At 36.1% G+C, this 21,346-nt stretch overlaps 1 protein-coding gene across 1 annotated transcript in view; it reads right to left on the minus strand.

The window, feature by feature from the left end:
• Positions 1 to 21,346, minus strand: part of ADGRB3 (adhesion G protein-coupled receptor B3) — a 661,473-nt gene that overhangs the window by 258,432 nt on the left and 381,695 nt on the right. The window contains exons 16-17 of the mRNA XM_058554075.1: positions 19,772 to 19,874; positions 8,023 to 8,066 (exon numbers count right to left, since the gene is read on the minus strand). Coding sequence (XP_058410058.1) covers positions 8,023 to 8,066; positions 19,772 to 19,874 — 147 coding nt within the window. The remainder of the gene's footprint in view (positions 1 to 8,022; positions 8,067 to 19,771; positions 19,875 to 21,346) is intronic.

Below are 21,346 nucleotides of genomic sequence, written 5' to 3' on the forward strand. Positions count from 1 at the left end.
TAAAAAGTTTTTCCTTTTATATAATATAGATATCTTTCGGTCAGGATTTTTAGATGTTTCAATTTCATAAAATATTTAACTTTCATAGTTTATGTCTACCACTTCTCAGGCATTACACAATTTAATTGGATAGTTGGTATAACGACTACCATGGGGCCAGAGGGACGGACATTTACACCGCAAACAGAACACAGATGAAGATGGAGGGCCAAACACTTAAGGAAAGCTAACTGGAAAGAACAGAGAACTCTACACCAAATGTACAGCTAGCTAGGTGGATTAGGAAAGCATTTGGTCAGACCTGAGGAACCAGAGATAGATCTTGAAGTAATACCTTGCACATTCTCCTTGGACACTTGCTGAATAAATATTAATTGTATGAATGAACGGTGGCAGCTTGGAATAAGTCAAACAAAGGAATAGAAATAAATCAATTGAATTAAATGGCATTCTCTATTCTCTTATGTTGATCAACCCCTGCCATGAAATTTTTACTTTTTAACACACTATATAATTTATTTATTATATTTATGTTCTTATCAGGCTCCCCACACCCCTCCCACATCTAAGGCCCATAAGGCAGGTATTTTTGTCTGTTCACTAATATGTACACCAGCCACCTTGAATAGTAGAACAAATAATATGTTCTCAAGACATATATGTCACAATTAACGAATTTACTGAGCACTATTTGCAAGTTTCTTTGCTAAACACAGTAGAATTTACAAAGATGAATGTGACATCCTTCAAGTCCCCAAAGTACTTAAGTCTAGAAGGGAATATCAAATTTCTGTAACATGAGGCAGAAAATATAAGGGTTATCAAAGACAGGGACATAAAGTACTTCAGGGCAGTGCTCCCCAGGAGATATGCTATGGGATTTGGTGAGCTGTTCAAGAATTACAGGTGTGAGAAGGTATTGATTTAGATTTCCCATTTCCAGCAATAAATTATTTTTTTAGATCAGTCCTCCCATTTGAATATTGCTAGAAGTGCTGGAATATATGTCAAAAAAAATGTGACAATCCTCGTGTGGATTTGTAGCTTGGGTTGACATCACCTGGGTGATCCAGGTAACCTCCAGAATGAATTTAGTTTAAGGAATCCTGGGTGGTAGGATAGCAGAGGCAAATATAACTCATCTTTGGAGGAATGTACCTTTATCCTGGGCCTCAAAGTATCCTCACACACAATATTTTAAGAAGAACTAGTATGCTACAACCTAGCACACTAGGAAATAAGGTACTATGAGTGAGAATTAAGAGAAACAAAAGAGAGCAGAAACAGATCCACAAAAATTTCAAATATAGCACTTTTCAACCACAGATTATAAAACAACTGTGCTTACTAAGTTCAAATAAATAAAACATAAGCTTAAAAATACCTGTCTAAGATAAGAAACTCTAAAAAGTAATCTAATAGATTTAAACAATTATCAAATGGAAACTCTAGAAGTAAAAAAAAAATGACAATAACTTAAAATCAAAACTCTATGGATAATTAAATAACAGGTTAGACAAAAATGAAGAGAGAAATAGTGGATTGAATATTAGGTTAAAAAATTTTCCAAAATGTATCACTGAGAGAAAAAAAAAAGACCAGAAAATCTGGAAGAGATGTTACTATACAAGGAGACTAGCAAACAGCATTCTTTAGAGTTCCAGATGAAGGTGAGGTAGATTATGAGTGAATCTACATTTGAAAAAATAATGATTGAGAATTTTCAAGAACTAATAGAGATATTGATCCTCTCTACCCTTGGGCACCCTGCCCTGACTCTGCTTGCAAACATTTTTGTTCATTTACCCCAATGTGCTATATAATTACTTTCTATGTGTGTCAAGACATGAAACATGCTGGAAAATGCTGTTTTGGGCAGGAGTTGCCAATCTTTTCCTGTAAAGGACAAGATAGTAAATATTTTAGGATGTTCAGGCCATATGGCTTCTGCTGCAATGACTCAACACTACAGCCATAAACAATACGTTAACAAATAGGCGTAACTATGTTCCAATAAAACTTTACAAGAACAGATATCAGTCTGGATTTGCCCCACAGGCTGTAGGCTATTGCATGTCAATCCCTATTTTAGAGGATCAAAGTGAAGGTTACCATAAAAAATAATGTGGCACCATTTTACTCCCAATGTTAGCCCTCAGAATACATGTTTCTTGAACTTTAGAGCTCATGCTAATGGACATGATGGGTCGTTAATAAGATCAGAGGCACTTATGTAAACTTTATCAGTTAAAAAGGGATAGTTTATACGCAAATCCAAAAATATACCTTCAGGAAACTACATTTAATATCATAAAATCTATGATGTAATTTAAAACATTCCAAAGAAAATTTAAAACATTTTAAAAGATGAAAAGAAAAATTTCCCTGAAGAAAGCTGAAATAAGGCCATTTTGAATTATAATGGATTTACGAGAAAACACAATTGTGGATATCAGAAAACTTCAAAAAGTTATGTATAGTCTAAGGCAGAAAAGCAAAAGTAAAGAAAGCTCCATTTAGTTTACAACTAATGAATCTTTGATTCTAGTGCTATTTTCTCAGAAAATTAAGGTTTTTTTCTATTGCTTTTTGCAGTACTTTTTTTTTTTTTTTTTTTTTTTTGTGAGGAGATCAGCCCTGTGCTAACATCCGCCAATCCTCCTCTTTTTTTGCTGAGGAAGACGGCCCTGGGCTAACATCTGTGCCCATCTTCCTCCACTTTATATGGGACGCCGCCACAGCATGGCCTGCCAAGCAGTGCGTCGGTGCGCGCCCGGGATCCGAACCAGCGAACCTCGGGCCGCCGCAGCGGAGCGCGCGCACTTAACCGCTTGCGCCACCGGGCCGGCCCCAACTTTTTGCAGTACTTTTAAATGAGTACAGTTGATTTGGAAACAGATGCAAAAAATTTATCAACAATAAACCTGAAGACCAATAACTCTTATGAATATGAGCATGGTTATTTTTGACCATGGTACAATGTTTAATTTTTTGTAGATTGGGTAAATTTTTATTTTCAAGGACTAGTGTTTTGATAATGTTAAGTTCTAATATTCTCATTTATGTTAGTGTGACTATAATCAAAGGAAAAAAGCAAAACATAGTTTTATATCATTAGAGAAGTAATCACTGAACCTGAATGGGTCAATGGAAGTTCCACGGAATCCTCACATCTTAGATGCAAACTCCAAAAATTTAACTTAACTGTCTCTGCAGTTGGATCCATATGGGCTCTGAAGACACCCACTGAGGCAGAATTACATCAAGTGCCAGTCAGAAACAGTTATTTCTTACCAGCCTCACTACAGGGAAGCAAACATGACCTAGAGAAGACCCAGTAAAATTGAATATGTTGACACCTAGAACATACAATGGACATAACAGAGATTGCACATAACAACATTAATCTGGAAGATTGAATGTCATATGTTTGTCATATAATCACATAATTTATTTTCAAAGTGTTGACTGCCATGACATACTCAGTTATATTTTAACATGTTTTAAAACAGACCAATCTATGCAATAGAAGTAATAACACTTCTTGAAGTTAAGTAGTTTTAACATCCTGTCTCTGGTTAATTGAATCACCAAATAATTCTGGAAATACTGATCTTCTGGGATCACAACTGTAAGTATGCTGAATATTTTGAACACAGACTTTCCTTTTTCATCACTTCTCAAGAAAAGGCTTCAGGTAGGTAGCTGCAGGCCTGTAAAGGATGCTTCCATATTTCCCCTAAAACAATCCGATCATCATACTACTGTTTACACAGCTGTTCTTGGTCTATTTTCTCTCTTAACTATTGTATAAATTAAGTCTCCAACAAGATCTCTTCTTTGTTCTTTTTGCTCCTTTATCATAATAGTAAGACTATTAAGCTCTTTCCATATCAGTTTGCCTTGAGTCTAGCACAGTTTGAATGGAGCCTTATAAAAGAGCTTTATCCTTTGACTACCGCTTGGAGGGGGCAGGTTGGTATCCAATCATAGTAACGCTTTGCGTAGTTGCTTTGAATTTCTAAGAGCCAACAGATCTTAAACAATATGTTCCTAAAGGTAGAACGTTGTGTCTCCCTAATGGCATAGGTACGTCAGTCACCTGAAGAACAAAGAAAATGATGATAACCCCTCTGGAGTGATGGGATGAGGCTGGGGTGTTAGCTTTATATCTGCTAGGAAACGGGGGCTTCCAATATGGGTGATAAAAAAGGAGGAAGATTTTTCTGAGTACAAAGAAATAAGGATAACAGAAGCAAAGGAGAGGAATCACTTCAATTCAATTACTTAATTTGGAGATAAAACAAGCCAGTGTCAGTCTCAGCCAAGAGGTGACTATTGCTACTCCCAGCTCCAATAAATCAATTTGAAATGTAGACAAATGGAAAGTCCAGTCCTCAAACTTTTTTGTTTTCAACTACTAGGTAGGGAAATAAATTACAAAGGGATTGATAAAACTGTTTAGCAATAGGTAAGAAGTTACAATTGAAATTCATGCAATTAAAACTCGGAAACCTCTTCTGAAAACAAATATGAACCTTCACAGAACTGACAGCATCAGATGGTCCTAATAAGACCCATAGAGAAAGACCACAGGTTAATGGAAAGGAAGAATAATGGATTTTCCAGAAAATGTAGTCACCACACATGACCTGATACTCAAAATACAAATTTAGGGTAGCTTAAGAATGAGCACATTATCAATCACCCAAATGATAACTTTGTAAACTCTGTTAAAAATTTTAAAAAGCTATACTTCTCCTAACTAAAATAAGCCTATTTCTGAAGTGAGCAAAGTATTTTCAGTTTATTTCATGGGTTGTCCATGATGAAGCATTTTCTGCATCCTGTTAATTAGTTAGCCAAGGCAAGATAAAAATGTTTTAAAACTGTCTAATTGCTGTGTCTAATCAGATTAAAGTAAAATGTCTTTGTTTGGGATTATCAGGATAATAGATTACCCTTAGAAATAAAATTAGTTTTTTATGATGGACCTTAGTACTCTAATAAGCCAAAGCATTTTCCCTTCACACTTCCAATGTTAGGTCTAATAATTGCTAGAAATATGTAAGTCACAAATAAAGTGAAACATAAGTGGAAACAATTCTTATGTAGAAAGGGTACCAGAGAAATATCCAAACATTAATTCTTGTGCAAAACTAACCAATGAATATGTGTTGAAGGTATAGTACATGCAGGTGTACTAGGCATTGAGGGTGCAGTGGTAAATAAGAAAGATAAAGGATCTCTCTTACTTTCTAGTGAGGGAGACAGACAATAAGCAAACAAAAATAAACAAGAAAGCCGGAATGCATGCTGTGAAGAATATAAAATAGTTTAATATAAAGAGAACAACAGGCTAACACTTTGGATAGAGTGGTCAGAGACAACTCAAGGGGGGATGTACAAGGAGGTACACAGAAGCACAGTTTATAGAGTCAAATAAATTGAAAACCACTTCAATGGTCATCAGTACAGGGAACACTAGATCAATTATGATGTGTCGATAGAGTACAGCGGGGACATGGAATGAAATACACGTAGTAAAATTTCCAAGACGTTGAATTAAAAATTGAGATTGCCAAGTGTTACATACAGTACGATAATATTTACGTAAAAATAGTGTTAACCTCTATGGCTGCATACATGTGTCAGTGCATCCACGGATGCCTGAAGTCATATGTAAAAAATGTAAATAGGAGTAACCTTGGGGAGACGGATGGGTCCGTGGAGTCCCAAGGTGGTGATGATCATTGGGGCCTCATCAGTTATGTTTTAAAGTTTTAAAAGTAAAAGATACTCACGTATTACTTTTGTAATTAAAAATTAATTTAAAAAAATAAAAAGGAAGGTAATTTGATAAACCAAAATTAAAAGACAACTTATAATTTCAACTTTGTTACTGCAATCTTGAAAACATCATTTAAGTCAACCCTTTCTCATATAAAAAGAAGTAGCCCTATCTCTTCACTATTATCTACACTTGGAAGACAAACTCAAAGTTAAAATCATTGCATCAGTAAAAATAATGTGTATATGAACATGATCAAAATTGAAGAACAGACGTGAAAAAAGAACATAAAGTTGTGTTAACCTTCATTGTTTAAAACTCACCCAGAAAAACAATTTAATGATGAAACAGTCTGGTAAAAAGTGTGATGGGAAGTTCTGTCACAGTGGAAAGCTTTTTGATCACTTTGCAGATCCATCAAGGAAGCACGAACTACACTGATCTCTTGAGATAATCTGCTTTGAAAGGCAGCTAAACACACCTACACTCACTGAATAGTTTTCTTCAAGGACAACTAAAAAGTTGAATTTTGTAAAGCTAAGACCTGTTCTTTGTGATGGACAAGAGTCATGTTACCAGCAGATGTTAGAGAAAGTAGAACGTGATTGATTCCTAAGGTTAACATTTGTGGCCTCAGACACCAGCAGCTTTATAAATTAAACTTAACACTCACACTATCTGTGAGAGGAAACCAAGAACGCACAAAACAGGGGATTGCTGCTTCTTCTGTAGCGTCCCTTTAACAGTCTTAGAAGACTATAGAAATAACTAACACTTTCCCCTGTTTGGATCAACATAGAAGCACTCCCTACCCACTAAAAACATGATAAAACTAAATCAAAGTTGGTTGTTATTCATGAAAATATGCAAGTATTTATAGTAGGAGTTTAAGATGGCATATTTTTCTTGAGTATAAAACATTCAATTAGATTTTTATTCTTCCCTTGGCTATACAACATACTAAACAATTTCTTAGAACATACTGTCAAAGTCTTCTCTGTAAAAAAAATTTTACTACCATAGATTTCTCTATAGGTTTTCAAAAAGAAAATTGATGACATCAGTGAGGACATGCAGCTCATGTTAACACCAGGCAAGTTGGGATTCTCCTTATGGCATTAAGGCTCCTAGGAGAAGAGGATCCCTAGAATAACAGAACCTATAGCAAGAAAAAAGGCTTAACATCATTGATTTCTCACCCACGTAGATACTTGTAGTTTAAATTGTATCAGTATCCTAGCAATGAGCACATTGTCAGAAGAAATTCTAAGAATGTCTCCCTTCTAGACTCTGATAACTACAGATGAGAGGCAAGTAACATCATAAAACCTCAGATGTAGATCAGATTTAGTGTGAAGAACACTGGAGAAAAATCTTAGAATAGTAGGACCCAACAAGGTGGCATACACAAGGTGGTATTAGCTTTTGGAATTGATTGATATTTATCTCCCTCCATGCAAAAGATAACAAAGCAAAACAAAACAAGATTGTGTAATCTGGCTACTACACTGTAATAAACCTACAAAAGTATTTAAAGTATAGGAGTCTAATTAAGAGTTAATCTTGGATTTTTCTGTTCTTCGAGACCTTTAAAAAAATCTCATAGAATCACCAATGTGATTAAGCTGGTTTTGACCAGATAGTTGCAATTGCTTGTACAAACAAAGGAATACATGAAAGAATTATTCATCCTTATTTATCGCAATTATTTTCTTTTGTCTTCATGAATTCATAAAATATATGAAGAAAATTAAATGTCATTCAATGTTTTTAGAACAAAACTATTTGGAAGAGCTGTATAAATATTGCATTACTCTGATAATAGATTCAAGGTCATGAAAGTAATGTATTGGCTAAACGACCACAGAGATTGCTATTTTATTCTGCAATGCTAAGTTGAATTACTAGGGCAAAATGTTGAAATAGCATTTGAGCTTCCATAATTTTAAAATATTAGAGCTTTTAAAAAATCCTCATAGAATTCACATCACAGTGTGCCTTACGCATTAGGTAATGCAGTCCTATCTTGGGACATAACCTGATGGCATCATCACATACAAACACATTCATCATGCTGTCTTGCAAATTTAAAAAGGAGAATGTTCTCTCTCTGACTGTAACTCACATCTCACTAGCTTATCTTATTTCTGTTGACTAGCAGGCAGCTGCAATCACTTAATGTGCTTTGAATATTTAGTCCAAAGTAATGTAAGAAAACAACTGTAACTTACGTTTTTGAGTCATCCCATAACACACAATAGGGATTCAAAGTACCCTAAAAATAAGCAGAGAAAAAATAAATGTATCTTGAGTACATACATAAAAAATTTAAGGATTATGAGAAATGCAAACAGAATGGCAGATTTCTTATCTTGCAATAAGATACTTTAAAATTCCACCTCTACTTTTTTTGCATAAGAAATTTACATGTCCCTTCTCATAGATTTGGTGACCCATTTTATGAAATTCTATTCATGAAAACAATACATGTATTCCAAATATCATAACCTATATTTAGTTTTTTTGAAAATTAAAAGTGAAGCTCTCATACACCTCCAAGTCCATATTTTGATGATTTCTATTTCATTTTTTTCTCGAAAATATTAATGGATGGATTATTTCCTTTAAGAAAACCAAAGTATTTACAGTATTTAAATCACAGTGACACATTCTGTATTATGCACATGTACAACCACCACCACTGCCACTTTCTCCACAGCCTCTACTTGGTCAGCTTCCTAGAGGCAAGAGATGGTTGCATTAATTGTCCATTTCTAGAAAGTTTGTTGATTCACAAGATCTTCTTAATCAACATATCCTGTTTGTATATAATCACATCTAATGAAACTATGAGAAAAATGTGCTAAATTTTTATTCAGCTCAATAATTATGTATTGATAGCCACTACGACCTTCAGGATCACACCAGCAGTTTTCCACACTGGATTATCCAGGGAAATACTTTCTGTTTTGAAGAATTCGAATTGTTGAAAAGTTTTTTTCTTTCTGCCTGCCTTATTTTTGTTAGGCCTTATTTTGCCCTTTGAAACTAATCTAATAATTCTTCCTTTATGCAATATCATTAGATATCTACAGATCCTCTCACACCCCTGAAGAGTCTTCCTCTCCCTATTAAACATGCTCTGCTGGTTTCAAGTTCTCTCATCTTCCACGTCACTCATTTTCTGGAGCACACACTTTTAAAGTGTGTTTAGGGAAACCATCCACTCGTGTCCTACCTGTACAGAACAGAGTGGTACTATCGTCTCTCCAATCTAGGTGCCATATTCCTAACAATGCCAGCTAAGACTGTGTCAGACATTTCGGTAGTCTCCTCCTGAGTTTGACAGATATTACTTATACTCTGAAGTCTCTTAGGAGCTTATCGAATCCTGATTTTGACATCTCACACATTCACTATTGCTTCCAAGTTTTGCATCATTACAGGATTAAGAAACAAACATGATACCTACGTCCTCATCCAACCAAGTCATTGAGAAAAATGATGAACAGACCAAGGCAGGTAAAAGTCACAGTCCCGAAACAGCCTACAGCTCCTTCTCACAGGTGGAAATGCCCCCTCAGTGACAGCCAGCTACGAACAGCCCAGCCCTCAGTCTCGTCTATAAGCAGATAATCCCTGGGGGGTATCTGGAAAAGCAACATTTTTAAAAGTCTAGGAAGCTCTCTGTGAAATGTTGCCTTTCTAAGTGCTGTTTGCTGGATCCATTCTAGAATTTTACTAGAAATAAAAATTGAGCTCACTATTGTAAAATTTGTGAAATCCACTCCAATTTTATTTACTATTCATTTTAATTGGGACACTGGACTAACTCCTATATTTTAGCACCATTACTATTCTCCAAAATCCCTCAGAGACCACATACATATCTAAGGTGTCCTACTTCTCAACAAATGCTTATACCTATAAACTGTGCTCTTAGTGCATAAAAACATTCCCTTCCCTGAAAAAGGCTCTAGCCTTATAAGGGAAGACTTATAAGAAGTTGATGAGGGACACACATGTGGAATGTTGATATAACAATAAAGAGACATGCTCATACAAATGTCACTAGTCCTAATTTACTGTGTAAGGGACAAATGAGGGACAGAGTATCATGGTCTATGTTAGAGCAAGTTTCATAGAACCTTATCTGGTTCTTCCAAGAGGCATAGATCTGGATGTTCAAGGGATGGGGAGGGGAACAGTGTTTCAAATTGGTTTCTTCCACCATCCTATGAGACCCTAACTGGTTTCACTTTAAATTTTCCTACGGCTTGTGATTTGCTAAGAAATCCTCAGCACGGCTACAATGTTGTATCATAAAGTTATACTATATTTATCTAGGGACTTGTTCAAAAGAGCTCAGAGCACTTTATAGAAAATAAGTTGTCCTTGGACTATCACAATGAAGGGGATGGAAGCATACACTTTATGGATATAGAAACTAACTGTAGGTGAAGAACCTGAGACAACAGATCATCTAAATCTAGTTCACTTCTTTTAGTAACGTATGAGTTGGATTACATTAAATCTCTATATAAATCAATACAGGACACTGATCATAGGATCATCATTTCATAATCAGAGTTTATAACAGGTTACAACAAAGGAAAATAATATTAGAAAAGATATATAATATGAACTTAATTGTTTGGCTATCCCTTTCCTATTTACTCCCCTAAAGAAACTGATTTCTACTTTCAGACAAAAGTATAAGGATGAGAAATGCTTCTTCTAATCATATCCATGCCTCCATCAACCCCCAGTTTCATCCTCTACCTTCTTCGCCCCTCACCTCTTAAGTCTTATCTCCTGCTTCTCTCTCTTTTCGTCCTTGTGAAAACTTAGAAAGTATCCATGTGAGAATTATTACAGGTTCCAAATGCACCACTCAGTCTTGTGTTTCACTACACATTCTGAGACCTACCCAGCAGACAGACCTCCTCTGTGAGCACACATTCCAGCACGGTCACCAATATGCACGCCTGTGAGGTGAGGTTGGTTACTGAAACATCGAAGTTTAGATAAACAAACAGAACAAGCAAATCAGAGGAATCTTAGTACCCAGATAGACCACTCACTTAGGGAATGGGAATGTGCGATGGGAAACATAGCAAAACCTGTGATGAATGGATTCTAAACATGAAAAAAAGAAACCGGCTAAAAGGTTCTGCTGAGAAACCACTTGTAAAATATTTGTTGCAATTTTCAGATACTTTTCTCAAAGGTACTCCCCTACAAGCTCTGCTATGAGGAATTTACAGGAAATCAATAGCAGGAAATGGTGAGCCCAACAGAGAGCAGTAACGAAATGTAACGACAGAAGCAAGAGAACAGGCAAGCTGCGAACTGACCCACAGGAGGAGATTTAGGAAACGCCTTAACTTGAGAAAACAAAAATTGTCAGGTAAAGGAGACAAATGGGCTAAAGAAGATTAATTTACAAAGCTGTCAATATAACTGACACTTAAAATATTAAAACTGGATGTATTTGAAAACTTTTAGAAAGGATATGCTATTCATGAAAAACACATTATGGGCAAAAAAACCTCTCTTGACTCCATTCAAAATAGCATGGTCAAACTCAAGTTAAATATTTCTATTCATTCACTTTTAAGCATTTTAAAAATGTACCATGACCCAAATTTCCTAATTACCACAGATGTTCTACACACCACTTTCAAGTGTCTAATAATCTTTGCTATTTTCTTTTACTTCTCTCTTCTGTTTCAACATCAACCCAACCAATATATCTATTTAACAGTGGAACATATCACTGGCTTTGTCAACGTATTTCTATGGGTCGTTCTCTTTTTTCCTTTGGTCTGCATAAGTTTTCTGTTTTCTTATTTATAAAATAGGGAATTTGAACATCCTTTCTAGCTCTAGCTCTCAATGATTCTAGAATGGTGTTCATAAATGAATCCCTTTTCTTCTTCTCAGTCTTTTTTTTCTAGGGAATAATTTTAATACATCTCACTATGGTAAATTACTGTCACAAAGCACAGAAGTCAGAAGAGAGAGCCAGGAAGATGATCAAAACAAGTTCATCCATTCCTTTACTCATTCATGCAAAAATCACTTAGTGAACACCTATCACAATCCAGGTACCCCTCGAGGCACCGGGGATACAGCGTTGAACAAAATAAAATCCTTGCCTCAGAGACTTACCTACGATGTAGGGGATAGGGAGAGAGACAAAACCAGAAACAATTAAATATATGACATGCTGGATGATAATCTGTGCTAGGATGAAAAGTAAATCACGATGAGTGGAGAAGATTGGGAAGTAGATGGACTGCAATTTTGTATATTGGGAAGGCTTCACAATAAGATGGTATTTGAGCAGAGATCTGAAGGAAGTTGGTTACAGAAAAGATGAGTCAAGTCACAATAAAAATGAACGATGACCAAGTTTCTCTAATTTTCCCTTGGTGTTTTTAAGTTCTGAATAAACTCAATTGACATGCTCCTTTAATTGCACTCTTGTAGTCTTAATGTTTTCTCTGGATCTACTCTAGAATAAACTAGGATGCTTATTAAAAATGTAGATTCTTTGGCTCCACGAATTTTGAGATTGGGGCTAAACCCAGGAACATGCGTTCTCATAACTGCTCCCTCCACTCCACGATGTTTATCCACATCAAATTTGGAGAAGCCCTGCTCAAGACACACGCACCAGAAATAACATGACTTTACTTCATTTTTCTTCAAACTTTCAAATGTTTAGTGCTCATATGCCACAGCAAATTCTGAATCCAGAAAACTCTTAACTTTCTTGTACCTTTCAGAGTGTTCTTGAAACAAAAGTATTCTCTTGTCTGTAGAGGCAAAACAAGTACATAGACAAAGCATCTGAGGACACGAAGAGGCAGTGACTTCATCGTAACATTTCAGCATTTCCAATGCTCTGACTCAGATGCCCCGGGGATGATTCTTAGTTCGCGTCTTCTAGTGAACTGCGCATTAACTTCTTGAATGTGGATGGGAGAAAGACTGTTCAGCTAACACTACACTGCCTCTCTTTAATTTTCTACATTTTAGACCTAAAGACGTTACACTGAAATGACCTGGATTTTGCTAAGCTTATACTACCTTTTTTTCCCCACCAAAGTTTAATTGTAGTTATTATACAACCACACAAATAGATTTTGGGAATTCCTTGAGAACATTTCCAAAATGACTGACCTGACCTGCAGAAAACTAATTTATACCCTATTTATAATTCTAATACTACTTGAGAAAAGAGACATTAAAAAGTCTCAGGAATGCATGCTAGGGGATTTAAGATCTTATTAGATGCAAATTTTTCTGCAGTCAAATGTACAACACTGAAAGCTGATCAGTGAGAAGGAACCCTTTCTGGGTGACGTTCTCAACACGTAAACATCTTCATAGTCCCCAAAAGTGTAATACAGCACCAAGGGGATGATGCAGTTGAAAAAGGTACGATATGAAACTCAACAACAGGAAACGTTCTGTTCAATGTTCTCCAAACCTCTTTTTAGGGTACGGTAAGTACTGTTCTATATTCAGTATTTTTAAAAGATACTTAAAAAGAGCTAAATCTGGGTCTTACCGTCATTTTTTTGAGGGGGTGGCTGACGTATACCCAAAGTCTAAAGGGCCTCATTGAGAATGCAATACTGTATTCTTACTTAATAAGAGTACAGAGACACGAATTGTTGAATGGATTTACAAGGGTTCCATAGAAAGCACCGCACTGAGAACCAGTCACATGAAGGAGATGGAAAAGAAAGAATGGGCTTTAGCTAAAGCAGCATGATATAAAGAATGCAGAATGTTGTTTTGTCAGGACGAGTCACATCCATGTGACGTAGCTCTTCTCGAGGAGCTAGTGGCTATTTCATTGGGCATATATTTAATTCAGCTTCTGCTATGGGTTACTCAGTAGCCCACATTAACTAGATGACGTTATTCTTGTAGATGTGATAACAGCTTGCTTCTCTAATTTCTGTCACTAACCTCATGTGCATTATTTCCTGATGAATACTTTCTATTTGACATATGGGAAGCAGTAAAAAGTAGAACCACTATCAGGAATTATTTAACTGTGTATCCTTCAAAGAAAATCATTGCCTCCAGATAGATGTCTTAGCGTGTTTTACCCGTATATGATTACATCATTTCCAACAATGGCTGCATGGAAATCTAGTGCATCTCTCAACAAACAAATGGGTTATCTAGGGGTAAAAACTCTCCAATTATTTCCTTTGTGTTGAAGTGGCAAATAACTTTAATAAACAAATACTTCCGTAACTGGATTCCATACAGATATAGCACACAGCTTAAGTCTTTTCCTTTCACATCCAAGAGGATATATTAACGTGTTGTAATCAGACCTTAATGGGGCTGCACTGGAGACAAGGGCTGGCAGGGGTCTTTTCCACAGCTCAAGCCTGTCGGCTGTCAGCAGGGAAGTTTTGCTAAGTTGTTTCAAGAGCACAACATATCTGCAAATGTCAGAGTTGCCTCTGACACCCAGCACCTGGTTCCACAAGGCCCTGCCTATGGCTGCCTCAACAGTGCTGTCTCGTGGCATCTCCAGTTTTCCTCAACCCCTGCCCCCCATCACTTTCCAACGGCCATTCTCACTGCCTGGTGATTCCTTTAACCAGGTCACCCAAGTGCTGGTATAATAATCAGCAGAACAAAATGTAATTTCTAGTTGCTAGCTGATTCTCACTGAATAATGTATTATCAGCATTGTAGTATATCTGTTTCAAAGTGGCACTATTCATGTATATGTATATATTATTTTCATAATCAAAAAATTAATTTTGCAGCTTTCTAATGCAGGGTTATTAGATTTCTATTGCTGCTGTGACAAATTACCACAAACTTAGCAGCATAGAAAAACACAAATTTATCTCTTGGTGTCTGTAGGTCAGAAGTCTGGGGAGCTCAGCTGGGTCTCTGCTCTAGAGTCACAAGGCTGAGATCAACGTGTTGGCAGGACTGCACTCCTTTCTGGATGATCCGGGAATGAATCCACGTCCAGGCTCCTTCAGGTTTCAGCAGAATTCAGTTCCTCGTAGTCACAGGACTAAGGTCTACACTTCCTTCCTGGTTGGCAGCCAGAGGTTCTTTTCAGCTTTTAAAGGCTGCTCACACCTTTCGCTTGTGGCCCTCTCCCTTCATCTTCCAAGTCAGCAAGGGCAGGTTGAGTCCTTCTCACGTTACGTCTCTTTGACCACAGCCAGGAAAGGTTCTACACTTTCAATGCTCATGTGATTAAACTGGACCTACTCAGATAATCCACGATAATTTCCCTGGATCTCAGTGTCCTTACTCTTCACCACCTCTGCAAAGTCCCTTCTGACATATGACATAACATATCCCCAGGCCCTAGGTGTTAGGATGTGGCCATCTTTATGGGGCAATTATTCTGTTTACCATACAGGAGTTGACAATCCATATAGTCCAGGGGCCAAATCTGGCTTGCTACCTATTTTTGTAAATAAGATTTTATTGGCACAGAGCCACAGCCATTTGTTTATGTATTGTCTGGTTGCTTTCACACAACAACAGCATAGTTGAGTAGACGTGACAGAGACCACTACAGCTCACATGCCTAAAATACTTACTATCTGACTCAACTGAAAATGTTTGCTGACCCCTGCTCCAACAATAGCATAATTAATCTAAAATATTTTTGAAGAATGTCAGTAATGTATTATGAATAAAAATAAATGGAATTTGAAATGTAAGTGGGAAGGATGCTTACTTAAGTTTAAAAATTCAGAATATAACCCAAAAAACTGTAGCTAGAGAACAATTTCTATCTCAGTTTCAGCTGTTGGCAGAGCTATCAATCTGCTTGTCTAGTTAGCATTTCAAGACTCTCCCATAAAAATTACCAAGAGCTTTAAGCAGGCAAAACATCCGAAATTTATTCCAAATAGACAAAAGCAAGGCTAGAACAGTAATTAAAAAGTAAAAGGATACAACGCCCCTTTGTAGAAATTACATATGCATAAACTGGACTTTCTAAGCTCTGCCAAGTGATTTTTAGCTCCTTAGGCTGTTATCAGCCTTTGATATTCATGAAAATACCCACTGATGAATACTGGACTCTCTTTCCATTGTCTCGCATACCTACCTAATGGTAACAAGCATACTCATTACAATCTCCCACTGTGTTTCCATTATGATTTACAAAGGCCATGGCTCAATATTAATTTTAGTTTCCACACATAAAACAAACTCCTTAATTTGTTAGCTTGATCCTGCTGGTATGCAAGCAAATATGGTAAAGAAAACAAAACCCACAAGCCCAAATTCCCATGAGACCTTTGGTGAAAGTGACCAATTTGAGAACTAACAAATAAACCTGGTGGATTTTTCTCAACCTTGAAAGACAGCAGGTCCACCCTGCATGGACCATTAGAGTTGTCTCTCAGAGGAAGAAATAAAAAGAAAGGCAAGACTAGGCCGCAGAGACTGCAGGCCAGCAGAGTCCAGTCTGTCTTTCCACTAGAAACGGAACTACACAAAGACTTCTTATTGGGAAAAAGAATGCATTTTCAGGCTTCAAAGTTGAAAGAGCATGAGATAACTAAAATGCATTTATTTTCTTATTCTCCTAACCCATTTTAAAAGCTAGGGATGTCATTCACCTTGGAAAGTCAGAGCACGCTCAGACCAGTCAGACCCAAGGCATCCTAATAGTGGGTGTGTGTATGTGTGCGTGTGTGTGTGTGTGCGTGTGTATATACATATAGGTCCACTCTACTGTACTTATCTAGGTCTCAATAATTGCTTTCAATAAAATTATTAACTTTCCTTATGCATTAGAGAGTCTAACAACATTGATAAATATAAATGTCACACTGAGGAAACCTTAAGTAATGTGAAAAACAAAATTCTTTTTCTGGGAAAAGCAAATTTGATATTTCTTAAAAGCAAGCACTTGCTCTGCCTAAGCACAAAGGACCACAAACCCTTACTACAGGTTATGACAATAAAGCCATAAGCCCAAAAAACTGAACTAAGAATGGTATCTTATTCCTTAATGACTTACGAGCTGCTTAAAACTGCAATTGGCTTTGCTAAATACAATTTGAATTTCAAGATGCCATATTCTATTACCTATTCCTGCCAGTTCCCAAGGGCCTTATTATAGCTGACATATTTAAATGCTATTTGTTAAAAAGCTCTTTAAAAGAACACATTTAGTTTAGAAAATATTAACAGGCTTTTCCCTATACTCATTATAACTATTAATTCCCATTCTTCATATTTTTAATCTACACAGTATAATGAATCAGATATAATCTGCAAGTCATTATTCTTTCCTGAGCTCAGGAAAGTATAGCAGATACTTTTGATATTAGAAAATAAGTGAAAGTAGGCATACAATATTAGAAATATGTCATATCTAAAATAGTTCAATTTTGAACACAATAACAATGAATATATATATATAGTTACAGTTATAATGAAGTTTCAGTTTGTTCTAATTAACTTCAATTTTCATGTTTAAGATATATCTTTTTTTCACACTTTAGTGAAGACTATTATATTTCAGTATAGGCCCTTTTGGTTCTCTCTCCAATGGAAATAAACTAATATCAGTATATAGAACTTTGTAAGAATCTTTGTAAGACCGGTAATACATATTAAGATACTCAATAAATCAGTCATATATTCCTTCCTTCAGTGAACAATAAAATATTTTACAAAATCTAACTTGGATGTTAAGTATAAATACAACAAGCATTAGAAATTCAAAACAGTTGAGCATGAAGGACTGTATGTAGTGTTCAGACAACAGTGTGATAGGTATTTATAAGACAGAGGGAAGGAATGAGGGGTCCAGCAGCCCAGAGAGGCTGCACTGTGTGGTGGTTAGTTGGGGGGGGGGGGCTCTGAGGACAGCACAGGCCCCACTGCAGGTGCGGAGAGAACAGAAGTGAGGCAGAACATCTCACGGCATTTTCTTCTCCAGCGTAAATCTTTCTTCTTTCTCTCCTCCCTCTGCCCCCTTTCTGTAACAAATTTGTCTATATTCTCTTAAATCTAGGCCTTCTAGAGTCAAGATAGCATTGTTTTGGGAATCTGGTCAGCTCACTCAAAATATTGAAAGACAGAATTAATTCTAAGTGACTTGAGACAACTACCTCACCATTCTTATATTCTGACTTTCATCGCTACTCTGGGATCTAGCTGGTGCCTAATGAAATCTATTGAGTGTACACTCTGGTTTCTATACATAGAAAATATTTTTTTGAACATGGTTTACCTCTTTTGTAAATTGGCTGACAAAATATGGCCCCAGAAGAGAAAAGTTTGACTCAAAGCTTGAATCTGTTCATTCCAAATAGTTTTACTGAATTGAAATAGTGAGACTGTTTCATCAACACTGTTTTTGAGGTTACTCTTTCTTTAACTTATGTAAAAAAATGTCATTTACTTAACATTTTCTTTCAATTCTAAATACTGACTTTATCTTTATTTAGAGAAGTTTGTGAATGTTCATTTGCAGGAGTGTTTTGCTGTGCCTTTTCAGTAAGCAACTCAGGGAATTAATATCTCTTCCTATTTTTGACCAATGCTTGTAACTGGATAGATATTACCATGATAACAATAAAAACAAATAAGTAAATAAATATTTTTATAACAAACTTTGAACATACAAAGAAATAAGTTCCTTACTCAAAAGCAGTGTTAAAAGTATATCCCAGTTTTCAGCGCAATGATGACATTAGGGCTGCTCTAAGGTAGATATTGCAGAAACAAAACACATTCTTGAAGTTAGATAGAAGAAATATGGTCAAATTTTGGCAAAAGTAGGAAAAGACCTAATAGTTTAAGTATTAATTCTGATGTTTAAAAGCTATTGCTGAGAGATTTGAGATTTTCATTAAACAATCCAGGAAGCCTGAAGCATCTTAGTAAAAAGTGTTTTACAGGGAAGATAATTGTTATTTTTTATAAACCCAAGGCTGACTTTTTTGGGAAATCAGAAATTATAAAATAGAAGAAAATACATAGGTTTTGTAAACCAAAGGATGTGAGTATAAATTCCATTATGTCATTCACTAAGTATATTGAATTCAGAAAATGACAATCACTTTGTGCTTCCATCCTTTGTATGTAAAGGTCTACTTCATAGAAACTTTGCAAGGAATAAAGAAAAAAAACCAACTATGTACATGCAACACATGAGACTGTTTACTTGCTGAGTAAGTAAAGACACTTACTTTACCATACGGAGTATGAAAGTATAGTTAGGAAAGCCTTAACGGGAATCACCTTCCTCACCCCTACTCATCAACGATTTAAGTACTTAAAGTGAATGTATAAAGGATAAGCAGACGTTTTAAATTTCTACATAAGGACTGAACAAGATCTGAAGAATTTCAGTTGCAGTTGGATGGATTTAAGAAAGGGTTCTTGTCATTCTGGAATGGAAGATTTAAATTTAGATCACTGGAGCGCCCAGGTAGTTATAAGGAGCCTTCTCTGATCCCAGGTAGTTATAAGGAGCCTTCTCTGACTCGGCAATTTTCAATGCCACTGCATCCATTCTCCCACCCTGGAGCACCCTGGAGTTAATCACTGCCCTTTGCATTTTGTCTGTAACTTCCATTGCTGCAGGCATCTTAAATCTATGTGTTTACAAGGCAGTCTTCCCCACCACGTGGTGAGACTGGTTCTTACTCATCTCGATCTCCCCCATTGCCTAGCTCAGAGCCCAATACAGAGGTGTACAATGATAAACAATTCATTAACTATTATCTTGGATGAATTAAAGAGAGTTTTATCATGAACAAAAGCATAGGATAATAAGGCATTTCATTTCTATCTAATACATATCTTCACAACAAATTAATTCATTTGCAACTCTAAAAAGTTTAAAACTGTGTTCTGGTCTTATCGGTCAAAGGATGACTGTTAACTTTTAAAAGGTCATTTCTATAAGCAACTCAATGCCAAGTGGATGATACTTACATTAGCCAAATGAGCTAGTTCTATCTCCAGGAACGAATCAGTTGTTTTGGGTTCAGGCCTTATTGTGACCACGATGATTTTGGAATTAACAACAGTATAATTTCTGAAACAGAGTAATTATGATTAAAAGGAGGAAGGACTGATGGCAAATATGATTTCCTACTGCTCAGTACTTGTTGGGATGGCACGTTAAATAAATGATTCCTAAGCAAATACATAGAAACATTGGGCATATAGATTGGAAACATAATACTGAAGTACAATTCATGGAAAGATACAGTTCATTTTTTGTTATAAACAAACCCTATCTGGAACTAGAAAACTTTGGAGGGAAAAGCTGTTGCTGAACGTGACCATTTTAGATGCAGGAAAGATGAAAGCAACAGCACTGACAAGCTTTCAATTACTTAAATCTGATTCCTGTCCAAGAGAGATGGATTGTGAATTTACACCTTCAGGCAATCTTTAAATAAATATAATCCATTTATCTCAAGGTGGACCTAATAGTTTTGTTCTCCAGGAGACCAAATTTTAGACTGTCTCAACATTCATTAAGATGAATGGTCAGAATGTGGAATAGCATGGAATCAAGTAGAGTTTAAACATAAATAAATGCTATTGCTAATTATTGATCATCATTCATTTCAGCAAGAGACTTACAGGTCACTTCCTTATCTCAATACACTCAATGTAAGGAACCTGTTTGTTTTTTGAAATGTCTTACCAAGCACAGTTCACTCACAAAGAAGTTTTAAATGTAACCATATTTACAAGCTACAAAAATTATCCATAAATAGGAACATATAAAACTGAACCAACTCTTCCTTGCATATATAGGTTTTCACCCAAAATTTATAAAATGCTACATATCACCTATTATTTAGAGACTTAAAGATTTTATTGTAGTTTTAGCTATTTGAAGAAATAAATATAAACATATATATATATATTTTTTTTTTTTTTGATCCTTACTTTTTGATTTGAAATAAACCACCTGTTCTGCCATAGAGCATGAACTATTCTGGGGAATACGTAACAGGTATCAAAGATAAAGTCATTTAATTTTTTTCCTCTTTTTTCGTTTTTTAAGGCATTATTTACAGATAATAAAATTTACCAATTTTAAGTGGGAAGCTTAATACTTTTGGTAATTTGCATGACCATGCAAGCACCACCAAACCAAGACAGACAACCCACCCCTCACTCTGAACAGTCTCCTCGAGCCCCTCTGCACTTGGTCCCCTCCCTTTCCCATGGTCCAGGCAACCATGGACCTGTTGTCAACTATAATTATGCCTTTCCTAGAAATTCATTTACATAGAATCAGACAGTACACAGACTTTTGTGTTTGACTTTATTCACTTAGCATAATGTTTTTGAGACTCACCCATTTTGCTTCTCTTTATAGCTGAGTAATATTCCATGGCATGGATATACCTCAATCAGTAATCTAGTCATCAATTAAGTAAGCAACCTTTGGATTGCTTTGTAAGTGAGCATAAGTGAAGCCATCTTGTTATACTAAATGGCCCCAGCCCCTCCTCCGTGTGACTACTCGCTGCTCTGCACGTACTC

The sequence above is a fragment of the Diceros bicornis genome, chromosome 14 (genome assembly GCF_020826845.1).
Source record: "Diceros bicornis minor isolate mBicDic1 chromosome 14, mDicBic1.mat.cur, whole genome shotgun sequence".
Classification (NCBI taxonomy): domain Eukaryota; kingdom Metazoa; phylum Chordata; class Mammalia; order Perissodactyla; family Rhinocerotidae; genus Diceros; species Diceros bicornis.